The sequence below is a fragment of the Mesoplodon bidens genome, assembly GCF_964165515.1.
Source record: "Mesoplodon bidens genome assembly, chromosome: 1".
Lineage (NCBI taxonomy): Eukaryota > Metazoa > Chordata > Mammalia > Artiodactyla > Ziphiidae > Mesoplodon > Mesoplodon bidens.
The window spans coordinates 148,843,284-148,866,986 of NC_138176.1; the positions used below are offsets into that span (position 1 = coordinate 148,843,284).

General features: G+C 39.5%; 2 protein-coding genes across 6 annotated transcripts in view; both read left to right on the forward strand.

Moving 5' to 3' along the window:
• Window positions 1-7: 7 nt before the first annotated feature.
• On the forward strand, window positions 8-16,743 carry TLR6 (toll like receptor 6). Of its 4 annotated transcripts, XM_081227384.1 has the most exons (3): window positions 3,567-3,627; window positions 11,181-11,216; window positions 13,783-16,743. In XM_081227384.1, exon 3 carries the CDS (start codon window positions 13,852-13,854, stop codon window positions 16,243-16,245), a length of 2,394 nt encoding a protein of 797 aa, XP_081083510.1. In that variant the 5' UTR covers window positions 3,567-3,627; window positions 11,181-11,216; window positions 13,783-13,851; the 3' UTR covers window positions 16,246-16,743. The 4 variants fall into 4 exon arrangements, with proteins under 4 accessions (XP_081083512.1, XP_081083510.1, XP_081083509.1 ...); XM_081227386.1 differs by lacking the exons at window positions 3,567-3,627; window positions 11,181-11,216 and adding an exon at window positions 8-90; XM_081227383.1 differs by lacking the exon at window positions 11,181-11,216 and having other exon boundaries at window positions 3,574-3,627.
• TLR1 (toll like receptor 1) overlaps window positions 14-23,703 on the forward strand; it is a 36,985-nt gene continuing 13,295 nt past the window's right edge. Inside the window, exon 1 of one of the 2 annotated variants that reach the window (XM_081227430.1) lies at window positions 14-90. The gene's annotated coding sequence lies outside the window, so the exon portion shown is untranslated. Of the gene's footprint in view, window positions 91-3,548; window positions 3,628-23,703 lie in introns of those variants that run through there. The other variant, XM_081227428.1, reaches the window with a different exon arrangement.

Genomic DNA, 23,703 nt, shown 5'->3' on the forward strand with positions numbered 1-23,703 from the left:
TCGGGCACCTCCTTCCCCAGGCTGTGGGGGTCGCGGCCGCGCTTCAGACCAACCTTGAGGAAGTTGGCTTTTCCGGCTTTGTGCCTCCGGGTGAGCTGGAGGGGCGCCCACCCCTACCCAGGGCGGGACTCGGGGTTCTCCGGATCCCTTTCCTTCCTTTAAAAGCGCCCAGGAAACCCCGCAGACAGTTTCACCGAGAAGGGGCCGCTCAAGACCAGTAAGAGTTTTCGATCCCCTGGTGGTGCTTTAAACAGCTTTGTCTTACCCTGTTTGTGGGAGTGTAATATGATTTAAAACCAATCAACCGAATAAAAATACTTTCTAGAAGGCCAGTTTAGCAATGCGGATCAAAATTCAAATGTATTAGTTTTGGCCCAGGAATTCCACATCTGCGAATTGTACTAAGTAAACAGTCAAATGTGCAAATATGTATGTCCAAGGATGTTTATTGTGGTTGTTTATGCCGGGGAAAATAACGCGGAAATAATCTGTCCCCCAGTAAAAAGATTGGTGAAGTAAACTATAGTAACTTCAAACAATCTGATATGCTGTAGTCATTAATTATAACTGTATGTCCAATTTGTTGATATGGAAGGAAGGCGGGCCATAGCCGAATATTAAGTTGAGAGCAAGGGAAGCTTACAAAAGTGTATATACAGTATAAACCTATTCTTGTGAATATGTATATGTATTGTAATTTTTTGTATAAAGTTTAGGGAAAATTTAATTTTAAAAACAGTGATTCTTTCTGAGTTCTGCCATTGTGAGTGTTAGCAAATTGTATTCCAGGTGTGACAGGTGTGTTTTAGTGTACCACAGACACAAACACCATTGCCTGTGACTTCTGTGCCTGCCTAGGGCATAGCAAATACCTTTGCCACACCTGCCCCTCCTTGCCTGCTGAAAAGCAACAGCCCAATCAGGCATTCCTCCCCTTGTTTTTAAATTTAAATTTTATATTGGAGTACAGTTGATTAACAATGTTGTTTTAGTTTCAGTTGTACATATACATGTATCTATTCTTTTTCAAATTCTTTTCCCATTTAGGTTATTACAGAATATTGAGCAGAGTTCCCTGTGCTATATACAGTAGGTCCTTGCTGGTTATCTATTTTAAATATAGCAGTGTGTACATGTCAGTCCCAAACTCCTAATCTGTCTCCCACCACTCTTCCCCCCTGGTAACCAGAAGTTCGTTCTCTAAGTCTGTGAGTCTGTTTCTGTTTTGTAAATAACTTCACTTGTATCTTTTTTTTTTTTTTTACGATTCCATATATAAGCGATATCATATTTGTCTTTCTCTTACTTCACTTAGTATGATAATCTCCAGGTCCATCTATGCTGCTGCAAATGGCATTATTTCATTCTTTTTAATGGCTGAGTAATATTCCATTGTATATATGTACCACATCTTCTTTATCCATTCACCTGTTGATGGACATTTGGGTTGTTTCCATGTCTTGGCTCTTGTAAATAATGTTGCTATGAACATTGGGGTGCATGTATTTTTTTGAATTAGAGTTTTCTATGAATATATGCAAAGGAATGGGATTGCTGGATCATATGGTAACTCTATTTTTAGTTTTTTAAGGAACCTCCATACTGTTTTCCATAGTGGCTGCACCAATTTACATTCCCACTAACAGTGTAGAAGCGTTCCCTTTTATCTACACCCTCTCCAGCATTTATTATCTTTAGATTTTTAACACCGTTTTGACTGGTGTGAGGTGATATCTCATTGGAGTTTTAATTTGCATTTCTCTAATAATTAGTGATGTTGAGCATCTTTTCATGTGCCTCTTGGTCATCTGTATGTCTTCTTTGTAGAAATGGCTATTTAGGTCTTCTGCTAATTTTTTGACTGGGTTGTTTGTTTTTTTGATATTGAGGCACATGAGCTGTTTGTAAATTTTGGAGATTAGTCCCTTGTTTGTTGTATCATTTGTACATATTTTCTCCCATTCTATGGGTTGTCTTTTCGTTTTGTTTATGGTTTCCTTTGCTGTGCAAAAGCTTTTGAGTTTAACTAGTTCCCATTTGTTTATTTTTGTTTTTATTTCCATTACTCTAGGAGATGGCTTGAAAAAGATATTGCTGTGATTTATGTCAAAGTGTTCTGCCTATGTTTTCCTCTAAGAGTTTTATAGTATCTGGCCTTACATTTAGGTCTTTAATCCATTTTGAGTTTATTTTTGTGTATGGTGTTAAAGAATGTTCTAATTTCTTTTTTTATTTTACATGTAGCTGTTCAGTTTTCCCAGCACCATTTATTGAAGAGACTATCTTTCCTCCATTGTATAGTCTTACCTCCTTTGTTGTAGATTAATTGGCCATAGGTGAGTGGGTTTATTTCTGGGCTTTCTATCCTGTTCCATTGATGTATATTTCTGGTTTGTGCCAGTACATACTGTTTGGATGACTGTAGCTTTGTAGTATAGTCTGAAGTCAGGGAGCCTGATTCCTCCAGCTCCGTTTTTCGTTCTCAAGATTGCTTTGGCTATTCGGGGTCTTTTGTGTTTCCATACAAATTGTGAAATTTTTTGTTCTAGTTCTGTGAAAAATGCCAGTGGTAGTTTGATAGGGATTGCATTGAATCTGAAGATTGCTTTGGGTAGTAGAGTCATTTTGACAATATTGATTCTTCCAATCAATGGTATATACAACATGGTATATCTTTCTATCTGTTTGTGTCATCTTCAATTTCTTTCATCAGTTTTATAGTTTTAGGAGTACAGGTCTTTTGTCTCCTTAGGTAGGTTTATCCAGTTTTCTTTCTCCTTTGACCCAAACTGTACCTTTACAATAAGAGACTATCAATCAAGCAACAGGTTTTGTTGCCAACTGCTAATTATGCCCTTTTACTCAAATGCTGCTGCTTCAAGCCTACCCGGTTTATTTCAAAACTTTAATTTTTGGCAATGTAAGCAGTTTTTATTTAAAAAACTCAGGGGTAGTTAAAATATATAGAAAACTAGAGAATAATATTGAGACAGGCTGGGACCTGGGACCCTTTACTGCACTGCTTGCACCTGGACATGTCTCCTCAAGTAACAGAATATAAAGAAACTATGAGGGACTAAAGATAGCTCCATGCATGTGCAGTTGGGGCAAAATATGAACAATAAGATACAAAAAAGCCAAAACCCAACTGCCACTTCTGAAGTGCCATGAGCAAAAGCAGGGTGCTGAGCATGATCCCTGCATGCAGCACCACCAATGGGGTGGGCAAATGACCAAAGCCACCCTCCAGCCCAACCCACCAATCTGCCCTCACCCTCACCCCATTTAAGGGACCAGTTCACCCACCTTGGGGATTGAGCAAGGGCACCTGTTACTTGTTTTCAATCCCTCGTGCTGCAGCACGAGTCCCCATAAAGCCTTGCCTGAATTCCTCGTCTGGCCTCTTAGCAATTTCTATTGATTAAAGAGTACAAGAACCCAGGTTGGGAACAATTTGACAAATACTTATGTTTGTGAAGAGAAGTAGAAAATGGTATGACAATATGTAGAGTTAACGAATTTTATTTTTTGCCACATTTATTTTAGAACCTTCTTTTAAAAAGAAAAAAGTTACAGATGTGTTTGAAACCCTGTTCCTCCTAGTCTCCACCTTCTCTGGAGGTAACGGTAAGGAGTGTCCTGAGGTTGTTGTGCATCCTTCCCACCCATAGTTCTATTACATTTGACTGCACATATCCTCATTCATCAACACTATATAAAATTGTTTTTCAGTGTTTTAAAATGTTATAAGTAACATCCTGTACAGTTGTTTACTCAACATTTTTGAGAATCATTCATATTCATACATGTAGCTCCAGTACATGCATTTTTCAGTCTTCATGGGATTCCATTATATGAATGTGCCACAATTTATCCATTCCCCACACAATGGACATTTAGTGTGTTTCATGTTTCACTATTACATGTTGTTACATGTGCTGAATGCCAATATAGTGCTATCTACTATATTGCATATAGAGCTGCAACGGTCAACTTTGTATATGTTTTCTTGTATCCCAGGCTAGAAATGGAATAGCCAGTTTACCATCACTAGATATTATGAAATCGTTCTACACTGTGGTCCCAGCCATTCATTAAACAAAAATTTTTTGAGAGTGTGCTACATACCTAAAACTGATCTAGGTACTAGGGATGAAATAAGGAGCAGAGTGAATTCCTGCCCTCCAAGAGCTTATATTCTGTCGCAAGGCAGATAGACCCTAACTAGATAATGTGCCAGGTGGTGGAATAAAACAGAATATAGTCTACAGGGTCTAGGGAATGATGGGCGGGAGCAACTGTGGTCAGGGAAGGCCCTGCAGATAAAGCGGCACTTCATTGTAGACTTTAAGGAAGTGAGGGAATGAACAACGGTGATATGTGGGGACAGTTTCAAGCAGGGGGAACGGCAGGAGCAGTGTGGGAGCATGCTTGGTGTGCTCACAGAGTGGTAAGATGGCCAGTGTGGCTGGAGCAGAGGGAGGATGGGGCAGAGTGGAAGGAGATGAGGCCACAGAGGCACTGAAGACTGAGAGATGGGGCAGACCAGGCAGTGCCTTGCAAACCATGGTAGGGATTTGGCTTATGCTTTGAGCGGCAAGGGAATCCTTACAGCTTTTGAGTAGGAGTGTGCCATGATTTTAATTGGGTTGGGATGGGGTTGGGGGGCGGTGGAGGGAAAGGAGGAGCCAGACAGACCAATTAGGAGTCCACTGCAGTTACCCACGTGAGGGAGTTGATGGTTTGGCCACGTGGGAGTGGTGGAGGGCATGAGAGTGGTTTTGCTTGTAGATATATTTTAAAGAAACACTCAACAAAATTTGCTCATGAATTGGGTGTGGAGTTTGAGCGAAAAGAAAGAAGCCTCAAATTACTCCAAGGAATTTAGCCTGCAAGAATAGAAGTATCATTTACTGAGATGAGGAAGGATGCAAAGTGGACAGGTTTGGGGTTTGAGGTAGGTGGTGGATGGACCTAGAGATTATCATACTAAGTGAAGTAAGTTAGAAAGAGAAAAACAGATACCATATGATATCACTTATATGTGGCATCTAAAATATGATACAAATGAACTTATTTATGACACAGAAACAGATGCACAGACATAGAAAACAAATTTATGTTACCAAAGGGGAAAGGGGGTGGGGGAGGGATAAATTAGGAGTTATATAAAATAGGTAAACAACAAGTCCTACTGTATAGCACAGGGAACTGTATTCATTATCCTGTAATAAACCATAATGGAAAAGAATATGAAAAAGAATATATATGTGTGTATATATATATATATATATATATAGAGAGAGAGAGAGAGAGAGAGAGAGAGAGGGTTTGAGAAGATGGGAGGAGAATAATTGGAGATAGTGAGTAAAACAACTTTTTCAAGGATTTCTGGTGTAAAGAGGAGCAGATAGGAAGAGGTTGTGGGTTCAGAGGAGAGTTTTGTTTTTTACTATGAGAGAAATTGTAGCATTATATGCTAATTGGATTCATACATTAGAGCAAAAAATGATGATGCAACGTAGAGAGGATAATTGTGAAGGGATTTCCTTGAGTAGATAAGCAGGAGTGAGGTTCAGTGCTTAATGGGGAGGAATTGGCTCGACACAGAGAGTTCATTCAGGAGAGCAGAGGAAAGCACAGATAGAACAGGGACAAGTAGGCGCTAGTAGAATTTTGGAGGGAAAATGTGGAAATGCTCTTCTGGCTGCATTTATTTTCTTCCTGAAAAATGAAGCATCAGCAGCTGAAAGTGAGGAAGGAAAGGAGGTGTTGGAAGCATAAGAGGAGGATGTGTCAAGACAGTGAGAGTGAATGGGCTAGGGAAGGGGAGCAAAAAGGATAGTAGGATGGCTTCTCCCTCTTGAGGTTGGGACCCAGTCATGAATTTCAAGTGAGACAGTCAGCATGGGTGTGTATTTTCTCCAACTATGTTCAGCTGGTCAGGCTCAACGTAGTCCAGTGGCGAGTTGGATTTAACCTGGGTTGAGGAGAGAGGAGTAAGGTAGCTGAGGGTGAATTCAGAGAGATGATTAAAAGGGTGGACCATGATCTTTCAGTCCAGTGCAGTGGGACTGGGGAATTGTTGGCATCTGAGAGAAAGAGTTAGAGGCGCTAGTTGAAAAGCGGGATGCTGGCAAGAGAGGTTATGGAGAGAGCACAGCCGTTGGTAATAATAATATGTAGGGTACAATAAGGGAATGCATGGCTGAGGTAAGTTTCAGGACAAGCTCATTAGAAGAGAGAATATCAAAGAACTAAGAAGCCAGGGGAGTGAAAGAATCTCTACATAGCTACTGAAATCACTAGAATTATGACAGTGGTGGTGTTGGACTCAGACAGTGAATGGTGCAAAAATAATGAATGAGGGAGTGATGGGCCTGTGGATGGCTGCAACCAGGAGGGGTAGGTTTCAAGGGTTGGAGGGAAGAACGGTGATCTGGAAGTAGCAGTGAGAGTCAGGGAAACCTACATCACCTCCAGGCCCTGAGGTGTGAAGAAAAGAGGGACCACTGGAGACCACTAGGGACCACTAGAGGGCGCGGTGTTCAGGATGGCGTTTATGACCAACACTTGGTATCATTAGATGTTTTAATTTTTGTCCATCCCAGGGGTGTACAGTGGTGTCTCCTGGTTGTTTTAATGTTATCCTGTTATCCATTTGATTATATATATCCTTTGCTAATTCCTACCCCTGCCGCCATTGGGTTTGTTAGACATTTTATTAGTGATTTATAGGAATTCTTTATATATTTCAGATATTAATCCTTTTGTGGTTATATGTGTTAGAAGTATCTTCTGGAATGTGTTTTGTTTTTTCTTTTTAATTCAGCAGAAGATTTTGGTTTTAATATTAATATTTAATATCTAAGTTATCAATTTCATTTCTAGTGCTTTGTATATTTTATGATGCTGATCATTTTTATATAACTTGTTTCAAAGCTGTTGGTAGGCAATTGATATTTTTAAATTGATTTTCCAGGGAAAGAGAAGGTTTTTTTGTTTGGTTTTTTTTTGTTTTTTTTGCAGTACGCGGGCCTCTCACTGTTGTGGCCTCTCCCACTGCGGAGCACAGGCTCCGGACGCGCAGGCTCAGCGGCCATGGCTCACAGGCCCAGCTGCTCCGCGGCATGCGGGATCCTCCCGGACTGGGGCACGAGCCCATGTTCCCTGCATCGGCAGGCAGACTCTCAACCACTGCGCCACCAGGGAAGCCCCAAGAGAAGGTTTTTTAAAGAACAAAAATCATTAAAGTAATGTCTTGCTTCTGTTTATATGGGGACAGTATATTTGCTGGCTTTAGACTATTTTACTTATCCCACTATAATGCTATTTTATTTTTTAAAAATAAAAGTAATGCATGTACATAGTAAAAAAAAAAAATCAAACAGGACAAAAGAGCATAAAATGATGAGTAAAAATATCTCCCTCCCTTTGTTCTTTGGCTCAAAGGTAACAGTTTCTTAAGTATCCCCTCAGAAAAAAAGATTTTTATGCAGATGTCAGCATAAGTATATAGACCCTTGTGTTACATGCCTGGGCTGCCATAACAAATTCCCACAAATCAGGTGGCTTAGAACAAGAGAAATTTATTCTCTTACACTTTTGGAGGCCGGAAGTCCAAAATCAAGGTGCTGGCAGGGCTGCCAGCTACTGGTGATTCCAGGCATTCCTTGGCTTGTGGCTGCAGAATTCCAATCTCTGCCTCTGTTTTCACCTGGCCTGTTCCTTTCTCTGTGTGTGTGTGTCTCTCCTCTGTGTGTGCCTTACTCCTGGCAAGAAGATAACCTGTGCAGATGTCTGAGGGACCGGATTTTATGCAAATACTGAAACACTCTCCATACTCTTCTGCCCTTTGCTTTTCTTCATTTAATAGTCTTTCCATCTCAGCATAAAAAATGTGAGGCTTGCATAGAATTCTAAAACTCCTTACTATAATGACTTGTCTTCCATGGAAATCACTATTCCAGACACTTTTTATTTATTATCTTCCCCAAAAAGTCACAAGCACTCCCATTTTGTGGATGAATAAATGGAGTCTTTGAGGTTAAGCCACTTTCCCAAGGCCATACAGCTAGGACATGGCATTTGGAGGACTTCTGCCCAGCACTGTCTGTTTGTTTGTTCCACTGCCATGCCATCTTGCACATTACCTGATTTTTGTGGGTTTTCTCATCTCCTTAAAGACATTTCTCAGAATTCTAACAGCCTCAACAAGAATAGCCTCTTTGTTCCTGAAAACCAGCATTATTATGCAATACCCTAATGAGTGTTTGTGACCAAATGCTCATAAACATTTTGTCACTGTGTGATGTGACCAAATCTGCAGCGATGTATGTGTGCTTATTTCTTAAAGACTTTGGCTCAGTGTTGTCTGAAATTCCCTCAAACCCATAGTTGGTTCCTTTCTCTTCTGCCTGTTTCACAAAGCTGGCTTCCCAGGGTCACAGGCACCCACTCCACTCTAGCCGTCTCCTCTGCTCATTCAGCAGACATCCAGCCACTGCTTGTTGATCCTCCCCAGGCCTGTGAAGGCTTCCCGTTATGTTTGATGAGTAAGAATGAATAGTAAGAAGTTGGCCTTTCCTTCCTCCTGAAAGCAGAAGTGATTCTAACCCTGATGTCCAACTTTGTCGTGGGTCAGACTGTACAGTCTTAACTTGTTTTTTTAACGATGAAATAATGCCAAACAGTGGGATTAATTATAGAATGATTATTTAACTCATATGTTCAGTTCTTTACAGAACCTCAGTTAAGGGAAAGTCTTGGGAACAGGGTATCCTGGCTGCGTGAAGTATCTGGTTAATCAGACATCCTCTTTTTGTATCATCAAGCTTTGTTGATATTGTTCTAAAATTATTCTAAAGGGCCTTTAGAAATTTGATTTTTAATTAGTCTTGCAGGATCTCGGTGGTATTTATTATTTTAGAATTAAAAATGAAAACATCTAACAATACCAAATGTTGGTCAGAACATGGAGAAACAGGATGTAATTTCCCCCCGGGTGTGGTAACTACTAAACTTTCCTTAAAAGTTGATTTTTTAAAAACCAGTTCTTGAACCTAAGTTCATTTTATTTTAAAGTATCCCATCCAGCTAAAATAATGCTTCAAAACTGATTGATCATGGTAGTTGCAATTATATTGGAAATATTAAAAATGGTGATAAAACAGGCAAAGTTCAATAACTTTCCATTGTGGTGACAATTTAACATTCAGGCTGCAAACTTTTACAGATAAATATCACCTTAGAAAAACATTTTTCTTCATACTGAAATTGTCATAAGCTGCGTGATCACATGAATTAAAAATTTTGATTACTGTTTTAATCTGTAGCCCAGAAAAACCTACTGACCACATGCTTTGCTCAGGACCTTTGAAGGGGAAATTCGTGTGCAGGGGTAATTCCAGTAATGTCCGACAGGTGGCGCAAACCGTTTTTATGGTATTGCTTTACTTGAACTAAGGACTTGCATTTTGTCAAGCACTTATTTTTCCGTGCATTTAGAAGTTATTTTCTCTTCTTCTGAGAAAGAAATCCTGGTAAGTAAGAAGCCTTTTGTGGCTTTTTCAAATTATGGAATAATTACTTCAAATAAGCAAGAAAATGCTAACAATTGTATAGGAAATAGGTAAAGTTTCTTTTAAGTTTTTGCAAAATAATTTAAGGTTGTTTTTTTTTTTAATGTTGCAAGCGTTCTTTTTATTAGACAAGAAAGATAAACATATGGCTATCTTGAAAGATATAAAAATAACTAGCACTTGTCATAGTTAAGGAAAAAACTAACTGATGTTATTTCTTCCTTCTGTTTTTGTCTACTACATTTTTTCTTTTCGCCTTTCCCTAGTTCCTTGTTTTCAGTAAGGTTTACAGTAGTTTGTGCCGCTGATATGGCACCTATCACATGTTATGTATTTTTACCACAGGTGTGAGTGTTTGATCCTTCCTGTCATATGGTTCTATAATTGTTTATTTGTGTCTGTCACTAATTTATAAGCTTTTGAAAGCAGGGATTATGCCTGTGCTATTCGTATTTATACCCCCAGCACTGGACGTCTGGGGCAGTTCTGGCACATACACTCTGAATAAACATTTATTAAATGGAGGAAGTGGTGGGGACTGGCCCAGAACTTGCCTTATTCAACTTCCTCACCTAAGCTTTGACAAATAAAACAGTATTTCTCTTGCATATTTGTTGATTTGATTATGGAATTGCACGTTTTTCCGGTCTTTCCTTTTTCGTAGTTTTTATTTTCATAGATCCTATCCATCATTTTCTTTCTTGATATAGAGCTTCTTCCATCTGTCTCCCCCACCCACACCTTTCATTTGAGGCATTAAAGAAAAAAAACAAAACAAAAAACCTTTTACCTTTTATCTCTTACACTTCCTTTAAAAAAAAAAAGTTGTGACCTCTGTAATCTTCCGCTCTCTCGTCTCCCTTTTTCCCCCCTCCATATTTTTTTTTTTTCTTAAATAGAGAAGCTCCTGGCTTAAATGTAAACACTAGAAAACGTTTGAGGACATAAATGATCGGGGAGGAATATTTGTGTTTTGGAGGCAGGGTGATATACAGGAAGCTGATCAACTTTCCCACGTAGTGGCTAAGTTTCAGTCCCCTGAACACAGACACCATCCAGAGACCTCTGAGTGGGTTCTCATTCACGGATGTCAATTGTCTATCACGTGGAAGAAGTTCTCCCTCTCTCTCTCTCTCCACACAAATGCAAGTGTATTATATTTCTTTAAATATAGAATACTTTTATATTAGCTATATTTCCAGACAAGCCTTTCAACTTATAGAAGATGTTCAAAATTAGAAATTTTGGAAATATAAATTCATCTATGAGTTAGAGATCTAGAGATAACCACTGTTAGCATTTTGTATATTTCTTTCCATTCGTTTTTTTCCCCTAGGCTTTTTGTACATGTCAGGTTTTAATCATATTTAACAAAACTAGAGTCCTACTGCACACACGATTTTGAATTCTTTTGTTCACTTAACATTATATCGTAGAAATTTTTTTTCCGAAGTGCAGTATTTGAGGCTGCATGCTATTCCATGGTATGGGTGTACCATAACTGATTAAACAATTTTCTCTACTAGTCATTATGATTTTTTTCAATTTTTCATCTTCATGAGCAACCTCATAGTAATATTTTTATGTGTATTTCTTTAGAAGAAAATTCTGAGAAGTGGAATTGCTAAAATAAGGGTAAGCATATTTTTAAGGAATTTATACATGGGACCAAATTGCCTTTCACAAATGTACTAATTTTTCATTCCTGCCAGCAGTAAGTGAGAGTTCTTATTTTAGTCCCACCTGCCAACACTGGGTACGATATTTTTGAATTTTCCCAATTTGGTAGGTGAAAATAATCGTGCCTTTTAAAAAATATTTAAGAAAAAAATTCCCATTTGATTCACTTTATCTTTTTATACTTAAATATCTTAAATTATAGGCGTGCTAATGATTCATCTCTAAATGCTTCATTCTGTATTTCTAAAAAGAGTACATTTTCCTAACATAGCCAAATAACATTATAAAACATTAACATTTATTTCTTAATAGAATCTAATACCTGGACCCTCTTTTTTTTTTTTTTTTTTTTGCGGTACGCGGGCCTCTCACTGTTGTGGCCTCTCCCATTGTGGAGCACAGGCTCCGGACGCGCAGGCTCAGCGGCCATGGCTCACGGGCCTAGCCGCTCCGTGGCATGTGGGATCTTCCCAGACCGGGGCACGAACCTGTGTCCCCTGCATCGGCAGGCGGACTGTCAACCACTGCGCCACCAGGGAAGCCCTCACGTGCAGGTTTTTGTGTGGACATAGATTTTCAGTTCATTTGGGTAAATATCAGGAGTGTGATTGTTGGCTCATATGGTAAGACTATGTTTAGCTTTGTAAGAAACTGTCAGACCGTCTTCCAAAGTATCTGTACCATTTTGAATTTCAATAATGAATGAAAGTCCCAGTTACTCCATATCCTCACCAACATTTGATGTTATTTCAGGATTGTTTGGCCATTCTAACAGGTATGTAGTAGTTCCTCATTGTTTTAACTTGCAATTCCCTAATTACATGGTATTGAGTATCTTTTCATGTCCTTATTTGCCATTTGTATATCTTCTTTGGTGAAATATCTGTTCAGATCTTTTGCCCATTTTTAAATTGTGTTGTTTATTTTCCTGTTGAGCTTGAGTTCTTGATTTATTTTGGATACAAGTTCTTTAACAGATATGTGCTTTGCAAATATTTTCTCCCAGTCTGTGGCTTCTCTTTTCATTTTCTTAATTGCAAAGCAGAAAATTTTAATTTTAATGAAGTCCAACTTAACATTTTTTTCTTTCATGGATTGTACTTTTCATACTATGTCTAAAAGTCATTGCCAAATTCAAGGTTACCTAGATTTTCTCCTATACTAACCTCTATAAGTTTTATAGTTTTGTATTTTACATTTAGGTCTATGGTCCATTTTGAGCTAGACCTTTTGTTTTTTGTTTTTTTCTTTGCATGTGGGAAGTTCTAGTTCTTCCAGCACTATTTGTTAAAAAGACTATCCTGTCTTCACTGAATTGTCTTTGCTCCTTTGTAAAAGATCAGTTGACTGTATTTAGATGGGTTTATTTTTGAGCTCGCTATGCTGGACAGTTGATCTATCTGCCCATTCTTTCACCAATACCACACTGTCTTGATTGCTGCAGCTTTATGTAAGACTTGAAGTTGGGTAGTGTCAGTTCTCTAACTTTGTTCTTTTAATTTTTTTTCCTATGAATGAACAATACTTTTTTATTTCTCTGCATGCCTTATAGTTCTTTTGCTTCAGTCAGACATTTTGAATATTATAACGTGGTAACTCTGGAAATATTAGGATGTGGTAACTCAGATTCTCCTCTTTCCCAGGGTTTGTTGTTGCTGCTTGCTGTAGGGTGTGGTTGTTTATCTGTTTAGTGATGTTTCTAAACTATTTTTGTAAAGACTGTATTCCTTCTTGTGTGTGGCCATTGAATTCTCTGTTCCATTGGCTTAGTGGTCAGCTAGTGATTTGACAGAGATTTTCTTAAACATCTGGAGAAAAAAAACCAAACCAAAACAAAACAAAAAACACCTGATCTTTGCAGATTGACTCTGTGTTGAAGCACTTCTTCAGTGCTTATCCAGGCTGTTTACAACTCTGCCTTAGCTTTTACGTTCTGCTTGCACGGAGCCTAAAAGCCAACCAGAGGTGAATGTTTAGGATTTTCTCAGGTCTTCTCTGAGCATGCATCCAGCCCTGGGCATGTTTATGACCTCTAGATTACCTGGGATACATGGAGCTTTCCAGAGCCTTTTTTCTCCCATGTATCTCCTTTCTCAGCTTCCTCCTTCTCTGGCTTTTTGGTGTGTCTGCTGCCTGCCCCATATCTTATCCCTTGCTCCAGGTGGCTGTGGCTAGTGTTCATGCCTTTAAAGGTTTTTGAAACACTGTCCAGGAGGCTGCTGCAGCCCTGGGAAAGCTCTGAGTTGGATGGGATGAAACAAAGGCACGCTCCTGAGTGGATCCCTCAGAGAGCCACCAGACAGGTTATAACACACACCACAATTCTTTGCTAACAAGGTCTGTATTGCCTTTCCTGGCACAAGCAACTTGTATAACTGGAAAAAAATAACACATTAAATTATGGGGACAGAAATGATTCTGATAATGAATGAAGAACTCATTGAAATTTTGTGTTTAGTAAGCTGAGGTTTGAGAGCAATCATCCAATCTTTATACATCTTAATGTATATTTTATTTCTAGAATTTAGATTCATATCAAGATGTTCTGAAGAACAGCAACAACCCTCTAGGGGATAGCCACTTCAACATCATGACCAAAGACAAAGAATCTGCTGTCAGAAACCTTCATTTTGTTTACATCCTGACCTTAGTATTTGAAACCATAATACATTTCTCTGATGAAAGTGAATTTGTGGTGGACATGTCAAAATTAGGCCTTATTCGTGTTCGCAAAGACCTGTCACCAAAAACCAAAGTCTTAGATATGTCTCAAAACTACATATCTGAGCTTCACCTCTCTGACATCGGCTTTCTCTCAGGGCTGAAAGTTTTGAGACTTACCCATAATAGAATCCAGTGCCTTGATATTAGTATTTTCAAGTTCAACCAGGATTTGGAATATTTGGATTTATCTCACAATCGGTTGCAGAAGATATCCTGTCATCCGATCACTACAAGTCTCAAGCATTTAGACCTCTCATTCAATGACTTTGATGCCCTGCCCATCTGTAAGGAATTTGGCAACTTGACTCAACTGAATTTCTTAGGATTAAGTGCTACAAAGTTCCAGCAATTAGATCTACTACCAATTGCTCACTTGCACCTAAGTTGCATCCTTCTGGATTTGGAAGGTTATTTTGTGAAAGAAAATGAGAAAGAAAGTCTTCAAATTCTGAATACAAAGGAACTTCACCTTGTTTTTCACCCAAATAGCTTCTTCTTTGTCCAAGTGAACATATCAGTGAATAGTTTAGGGTGGTTACAACTGACTAATATTAAATTGAATGATGACAACTGTCAAGTTTTAATTAAATTTTTGTCAGAACTCACTAGAGGGCCAAGCTTACTGAATTTTACCCTAAACCATATGGAAACAACTTGGAAATGTTTGGTTGGAGTTTTTCAATTCCTTTGGCCCAAACCTGTAGAATATCTCAATATTTACAATTTAACAATAGTTGAAAGCATCAGTGAAGAAGTTTTTACTTATCATGAAACAACATTGAAAGCACTGAATATAGAACATGTTATAAACAGAGTTTTTATTTTTTCACAGACAGCATTATACACAGTGTTTTCTGAGATGACTGTTACGATGTTAACCATATCAGACACACCTTTTGTACACATGCTTTGTCCTCAGAAACCAAGCACATTTACGTTTTTGAACTTCACCCAGAATATTTTCACAGATAGTGTTTTTCAAAATTGCCACACTTTAACTAGATTAGAGACACTTATTCTACAAAAGAATGAATTAAAAGACCTTTTCAAAGTAGGTCTTATGACTAAGGATATGCTCTCTTTGGAAATACTGGATGTTAGCTGGAATTCTTTGGAATATGATAGACATGATGGAAATTGCACTTGGGTTGGGAGTATAGTGGCGTTAAATTTATCTTCAAATATACTTACTGACTCTGTTTTCAGATGTTTACCTCCCAGGGTCAAGGTTCTTGATCTCCACAGTAACAGAATAAGGAGCATCCCTAAAGATGTCACCAGTCTAGAAACTTTGCAAGAACTCAATGTTGCTTCCAATTCTTTAGCCCACCTTCCTGGATGTGGTACCTTTAGCAGCCTTTCCATACTGATCATTGACTATAATTCAGTCTCCAACCCATCAGCTGATTTCTTCCAGAGCTGCCAGAAGATTAGGTCCCTAAAAGCAGGGAACAATCCATTCCAATGTACCTGTGAGTTAAGAGACTTTATCCAAAGTGTAGAACAAGTATCAAGTGAAGTGGTAGAGGGTTGGCCTGATTCTTATAAGTGTGATTATCCAGAAAGCTATAAGGGAACCCCACTAAAGGACTTCCATGTATCTCAATTATCCTGCAACACAGCTCTGCTGATTGTCACCATTGGGGTCCCTGGGCTAGTGTTGGCTGCTACCGTGACTGTCCTCTGTATCTACTTGGATCTGCCCTGGTATCTCAGGATGGTGTGTCAGTGGACCCAGACCCGGCGCAGGGCTAGGGATGTACCCTTAGGAGAACTCCAAAGAGCTCTCCAGTTCCATGCTTTTATTTCATACAGTGAACATGATTCTGCCTGGGTGAAGAATGAACTTGTACCTTGTCTAGAAAAAGAAGATATAAGAATTTGTCTCCATGAGAGAAACTTTGTTCCTGGCAAGAGCATCGTGGAAAATATCATAAACTGCATCGAGAAAAGTTACAAGTCCATCTTTGTTTTGTCTCCCAACTTTGTCCAGAGTGAGTGGTGCCATTATGAACTCTACTTTGCCCATCACAATCTCTTCAATGAAGGATCTAATAACTTAATCCTGATCTTGCTAGAACCCATTCCACAGAACAGCATTCCTGGCAGGTATCACAAGCTGAGGGCTCTCATGGCACAGAGAACGTATTTGGAATGGCCCAAGGAGAAGAGCAAACATGGACTTTTTTGGGCTAATATTAGAGCTGCTTTTAATATTAAATTAATACTAGTCACTGAAAATGATGATGTGAAAGCTTAAAAAAATAAAAAGATCAGAAGTCCAACTTAAGAAACCATTATTAACTTGGATTCTGATAGACACTGTGCTTTCAAGTTATTGTGGATGCTGCCTCCATTAACTCCATGCATTCAGGAAGCACTCAATGAAAGCTGTGTTTCAGTTGAACTGGGGACCAGACTGGGGGCTGTGGTGGTGCTCAAACGTGCTGGTGACAGGTAGCTCAGTCTTCTGGTTGAACCATTCTGTTTCAAATTGAAACAAGCTCTTTTGAGTAAATGCTCAGTCGTTCAAGGACATTTCCCCTCTCTTCTCCTTTCCCCAGAGGATTTTGTGTGAGCAGGAGTTTATGAAACTTCATGTCAGGAAAGAGTCCACCTCAGAACTGTATGCAGTGGTACTTGGAGTGTCCTGTGGATCCTCATCGGCCTCTGGTCGGCTCTGTTATCCTGCTCTGCTTTGGGGCTGGGGGAAAAATTAGACCAGATATGGAAAATAAAGATACTTTTTTTTTCTTCACATCTGAGTAATAGTTTATAAAATGTTTGACTTTGCTACACAAATATGCAATTAATCAGTAACGACTCATGGCATTGGTAGTCTATGTATATAAAGGGAAATAGAGTCTTAGTCATAGGCTGTTGAGGCCAAAGACATGATTTACTGGCTTGCCAAGGAAACTCAGAGCCAAATGTATTTGTAACCGATTGAATAGGAGTTATCTGGTTGTGTTAGAATTTTGGCGAATGCCTCAAAGCCGACAAAAGGCAGTAAATATCACCACATTTTAAACAGATATTAGACACAGCCAGGCTGGAATTACTAAAAAATGGCAGAAAGAGGTCAGTAACTATCAACTCATATTACCCATTTTCAGAAGACTGGCTTCAAAAGGATGATTAGAGAGTCATTATGCAGAGGTTCTAGACTTATGGGGAAATTGCTTTGGATTTATTCCAAAGGCAAACGAGATGGGCTCTAAGCTTAGGAGAAGAGTAACCTCACATCTTACTCCGAGCCTGAAAGCTTGCAGAGTAACGGGAATGCACAGGTCCAGGGCGGCAGACAGAGTATGGAGTGAGAGCTCTTGGAAGAGCTGGATGTGTGTCACCTATTGGCAAACAATGCTTTGCAAATATAGGTGCTTGATAAATATTTGTTGAATGAATGGATGAGTGCTTCTCACCTGGAGAATTCAGGAGGTAAGAGGGTGGCTTGGGCAGCCCGAAATGGCAGGATGAGGAAAGAAAGGAAGCAGTGATTGCAACTTACCCTCCCATTATTTGGCAGGGCAGAAGTGTTGTGGATTTCCTGTGGGCCATAATGACCATGGGAAGGGTATCTGGGCTTGAGTTGTCATGATACGACCTTAGCTAATAGGGCAGCCTGTTGTGCAAAGGGACAATACTGCTAAGAGGCAAGGGGTTATGGAGAAGAGGCGTATGACTTGGGGGGTCAGGGGGATGCTGCAAGAGGTCAGCCAGAGAATGTGCCACTTGCATCAAAGTGCTGTGCAATGTGGGATCCCCCCAAGGCCTCTGAATGACCCACAGATGCATCCTGTGAAAGAGCCAACATTTGAACTCCGCCATAATCAGAGGCAGAGGCATGATACCCTGCCTGCCTTATCCAGTAGTTAGTTGCAGGGAGACTTGCTCCTTTTTCTCTAATACTCTCTTCACTTACAGTGGCCTGGGAACATCCAGAATATAGAGAAGGCAGAGAAGATGGAGGAAGAGTGATGATATTGACCACACTCCTTCCCCGCTTCACTGCAAGAAAGGCCTGAGCCAGGGCCAAGCAGAATTTTGAATTAGGTGTGAGACTGATGTTAAACTGGACTGGCCTGGACATTTCAATGCCTGAAATAGAGGTGCAGTTACTAAAATGAGACTTGTCACTAAAATCTATGGGATGCAGGATTCAGGATAGATCCTGAATAGATCCTTATAGAGGGAGAGATTCAACAAAACTTGCTTGTAAAGCTATGGTTAGAAAAATAAAGCCCTTTCCTTCTGGACTTAGCTCATTCAATAAACTGGTTTCATAATTAATAGTTATAAAGAAATTAGCCTTAATGAAATTGTATTAGAGTCATCTTCTGTCTGCATTAAGCCTTCCTTCTCTTCAGGAGAGCACTTACTTTCTTCCACAGGCCCTCTCCCAAATGGTTAGCCTCTGTTGGACTTGTTCCCTAAACTAAAAAATCCCCAAGCCAACAAACAAAACCAAAACAGCAAACAACTGGGACTTCCCCGGTGGCACGGTGGTTAAGAATCCGCCTGCAAATGCAGGGAACACAGGTTTGATTGATGGTCCGGGAAAATCTCACATTCTGCGGAGCAACTAAGCCCGTGCACCATAACTACTGAGCCTGCGCTCTAGAGCCCGCGAGCCACAGCTACTGAGCCTGCATGCCACAGCTACTGAAGCCTGCACATCTAGAGCCCCTGCTCTGCAACAGGAGAAGCCACCTCAGTGAGAAGCCTGCGCACCACAAGGAAGAGTAGGCCCCGCTCGCCACAATTAGAGAAAGCCCGTGCGCAGCAACAAAGACCCAACACAGCCAAAAATAAAATAAATAAAAAATAAATAAATTCATAAAAACAAACAACAACAAACTATGTCACACATTCTAAGTGATCAAATATTTTTAAATGGTTCCAATATGTTTCCCACAAAATACTGCTGACAGTGAAAATATAGAATTTTGGCATTTTCAAATAGAATTAAACAAAACCTGTATTTTTGTCACATATGAAACCATACACATTTCAGACATATGAAAGCTCTATCATAAGAGATCAGTTTGTTTTTTAGAGAAAGATGTTCTATCTCCAGGAATCCTCTGATTCCTCTTTTGAATTCTTCCAGTTGCAAGTAGCAGATACCAACTTGGGAAAGGGCGTGTTTATTTCAAGGATACAGAAGTGTCTCATGGACCCACGCAGCTTTTGTCCTATTCTTCCCTCCCTTTTTTTCTATTGCCACCCCCAGCTGAGTCTGCAGGCCATCAGGGACAGAGTGTGCATGTTCCACTCTGTAACCTGGAGCGGAGCATCCGCTGTCCCGACTAAGCCACCAATATCTCTCACCTGTGTGACTGCAGTAAACTCACCGGCCTCCCTGCTTTTACTCTTGCCTCATACATTCTCCAAACAGCAATCAGAGTAATTATTTTTAAAGTGTAAATTATTTTAAGCCACTCCCCTGCTTAAAACGTTCTAATGACCTCCCCTTGCAGTTAGAACAAAAGTCAAGCTCTTTGTCATGACCTGCTGTCATGGTGGTGGGTGAGGATGGGGATTGAGGAGTGGGGAGCAGGGTTACCTGCCTCGTGACCATTATCGAGAAGGGTGGTATAGGGGTCTGCTAAGGCTGCCCTGACAAAATACCACAGGCTGGGTGCCTTAAACCACAGAAATGTATTTCTCACAGTTCTGAAGTCCAAAAAAAGGAGAGATTGGCCGAGAAGATGGGATGGAGGGGTGTGAGAGCATGACTAAGAGACAGTGACTGGATGACTGGGATGTAAATGGAGGAGAGAGTGATTCTTAATGAGAACACAGAACACAACACTGGGAAAGGAGGAAGTCACTTTCTGTCTAGATTTCTGGAGGTTGGTTTGATCAGAAGAGAATGAGAATAAATTACAGGCAGGTAAAGAGACTTAAAGGGATTTCTAAAGCCACAGGGACTTTCTGTTTTTTGCTTGTTTGTTTGGCCTCATGGCATGTGGGATCTTAGTTCCCAGACCAGGGATCAAACCCACGCCTCCTGCATTTTAAGCACAGAGTAAGGAATCTCAACAGAGTCAAGTCTAAATATGAAGTAATTTTTGTGAGCAAATTTCAGACATCTTCAGCCCTTTTGAGGTATTAACAGTGCACTCTAGCTTAACATTTTCAATCTCCAATTCCATCTAAAGGTCTTCTCCTTTCTCCATATCATAGGGTGTAGCCTTACATCATAAACACTGGTATCTCAATGTTGCTGACTCTCTCACTGCTGCCCCTTTATGTATAGGTACCTGGGAAATGTGAGGATGGGGTGATGGTGGGGATTGCACTGTCTGGTTCAACTGCTTTAGGAAGTGCTTGGCCCGAATTGTTGAGAGCTCTCCTTAGACTATGGGGTAAGTAACACTTCCTAGTCCTTGGTTTTGGACCCAAGTCATAGGAAAAGTTCCAGTCAATACCCTATACCATAATCCGTAGAACCAACAGACAAGAAGGGAAACCAAAATTGTCAGTAGGCTATTGAATTATATGGCAGATGAACAACCTAAAAATCTATTCTAAATTTGGATTAAATAATCATTTTAAAAAGACATATCAAAAAAAATAAAAATAAAAAAGACATTCATAGCAGTAGACAGAGAAAAATGGTATGGATTTATGTCAGTTGGTTCAGAGAGTTCACTTCATGGAATGTATCCTAAGGAAATAATTGCTCATACACATCCTAAGAAAATGGATGAACATGCTGCTTATTGCAGAGTTGTTTATGATAATAATGTGAAGTTTGGAGACAACTTAAAAAGATTGCTTGAATACATTGTTAATTAAAATATTTTTAAAATACATTGTAAATAAAATGGAATATTATTCAGCCAATAATAACAAAGCTGTAGGTGGATATTTACTGATATAAACAGACATTTATGATGCATTATGGATTAAGAAAAGCAGATTAAGGCTTCCCTGGTGGCTCAGTGGTTGAGAATCTGCCTGCCAATGCAGGGGACACAGGTTCGAGCCCTGGTTTGGGGAGATCCCACATGCCACAGAACAACTAGGCCCGTGAGCCACAACTACTGAGCCTGCGTGTCTGGAGCCTGTGCTCCGCAACAAGAGAGGCCACGACAGTGAGAGGCCCGCGCACCGCGGTGAAGAGCGGCCCCCGCTCGCCGCAACTAGAGAAAGCCCTCGCACAGAAACGAAGACCCAATACAGCCAAAAATAATTAATTAATTAATTAATTAATTTTTAAAAAAGAAAGCAGATTACAAAACAATACTTGTTCCAGTGCCATCTGAGGGGGCAGGTGTGTGTGTGTGTGTGTGTGTGTATGTATGTAAACTGTACAATCTTACTGAATAGCAATTTGGCAACAGGCATCAAGAGCCTAAAGCATGTTTATATATATATTAAAAAGTCTGCATGGTTGCTCCAAAAATGATATTGGTTTATCTCTGTATGGTAAGTTATTATTGATTTGAAATTTTGTTTTTATTTATTCATATTTCCTGTTTTCTTCAGTAAACGTTTATTACTTGGATAATAAAAAGATCAAATTAACTGAAAAATTATGTTTGAGGAGAACATATACACATATATTTATCTGACCTTGTTATGAAGAAGAACTCTCTAAACCTAAAAGCAACATATAGCAGTAGTCTGCTGGAGCTGGTTTGTACACACTTGTGAGAACCAGTGGTTAAATATTCAGAAATTTTGCAGGCAGGTCAGTTGGTAGCTAGAAATCAGCTATACTGGAAATACTTACACCATAGATACTGGCAAGTGCTAAAAGATCAGGCTTTTTATTTTTGTTTTGTAACCTGGTTCACCAGCACACAACTAACTGACAGTAGTAGCAAAGAGAAAGTCAACTTACCTGTTTATATAAAAAGTTACGTATTTATTGGTTCAAAAGATCATGAGATAAAAAGATAAACAATGAGGGAAGATGTTTGCCAAAAGTTTGATGGAGGGTTAGTGTCAGTAACATAAAAGAGAATGTATAATTAAATAGTAAAATCATAACCCTGATATAGGCAATGACATGAACAAGTAATTCACAAAAGTGATAGAAATTATCAATAAACATGAAAAACCACCCAAGACATTTATTTACTCCTTCCAGGAATTTATCCTAAGCCAACAGTAAAAAACTTGGACCAAGATTGTGTACAAAGTTGCTGGTTAACATTTCGTGAAGCTAAAAGAGGAACCCTCCCCTCAGGTCAGTAGCTGGAGACAGGTTGGCCTTAGCCTAAGATTTACTCAGGTGGCAACTTAAAAAAAAATTGCTGGAAAATTTTAAGTAGTTAAGGGGGAATTAACTAAATGCTAAATGTCCTAGTGATGTCATTTTTCATTCCCAGCCAGCTTCATGGGGCACAGTTTGAACTCTAGGGTCAGGTTGGAGAGAGGAATTGTGCTTTCTGTCAGGAAAATAGGGAGGGAAGGAAGGAATGGAACACAGCTGTGAGTACAGCTGACCCTTGAATAAGATGAGTTTGAACTGCACTGGTCCACTTACACACAGATATTTTTTCAATAAATATGTACTACAGCACTACACTATTTGTGGTTGGTTGAATCCAAGGATGCAGAACCACAGCTACAAAGGGCCAACTGTAAAGTTATAGTCATATTAGGCACCCTTAACACCTGCTTTGTCCAAGGGTCAACTGAACTAACTCCGCTGGGAGAGGCATCTCCCAAACTAGGACACTGGGGTCAGAGCATTTGTTTTCTTCCTTGTTGATTAAGAAACAATACTTCTGCCTCTTCCGGAAAAAAAAAACACTCACAAACTAGAAACGGATGGGAACTTCCACAACCTGATAAAAAGCATAGATGGAAAACTCACAGCTAACATCATACTTAATGGTTCTCAAAGCTCTTCCCTAACATTTGGAGCCAGATGAGGATGTCTGCTCACACCACTTCCGTTCCACATTGTACTGGGAGTGCTAGCCAGGGCAGTTAGGCAAGAACATGTTAAAAGGTATCCATCTTGGAAAGGAAGAAGATGACATTTTGCAGATGACATGATTTTAATTGCAGAAAATACTTAGGAATCCACTAAAAAACCATTAGAACTAATACACAAGTTCAGCAAATTTGCAAAGAAGATATGTAAACGGCTAATCTACACATGAAAAGATGCTCAATATCATTAGGTACCAAGGAAATGCAAATTAAAACCATAATGAGATACTGCTTCATTCCCAGTAAGAAGGCTATAATAAAAGTCAGATGATAACAGGTGTTAGCAAGGATGTGGAGAAATTGGAGCCTTTATACACTGTTGGTGGAAAGGTAAAATGGTGCAGCTAGCCTGGAACTCCTCAAAAGGCTAAACACAGTTACCATACGATGTAGCAAGTCCATGCCTAAGTATCTAAGTATATACCCAAGAGAGAGTATGTCTACCAAAAACTTGTACATGAATGTTTATATATTCATAAGAGCCATAAGTGTAAACAACCCAAATATCCATCCGCTGATGAATGGATAAATAAAATGTGGTATATCCGTACAATGGAAAGTTATTTAGCAACAAAAAAATGAAATCCTGACACATGGTTCAACATGGATGGATCTTGAAAACACTAGTCTAAGTGAAAGAAAAAAAACCACACAAAGAACCACTTATAATATGATTCCATTTATATGAAATATCTAGAATAGGCAAATCTATAGAGATTAGTACAATCTATAGTGGTTGTCTAGGTCTGAGGCAAAT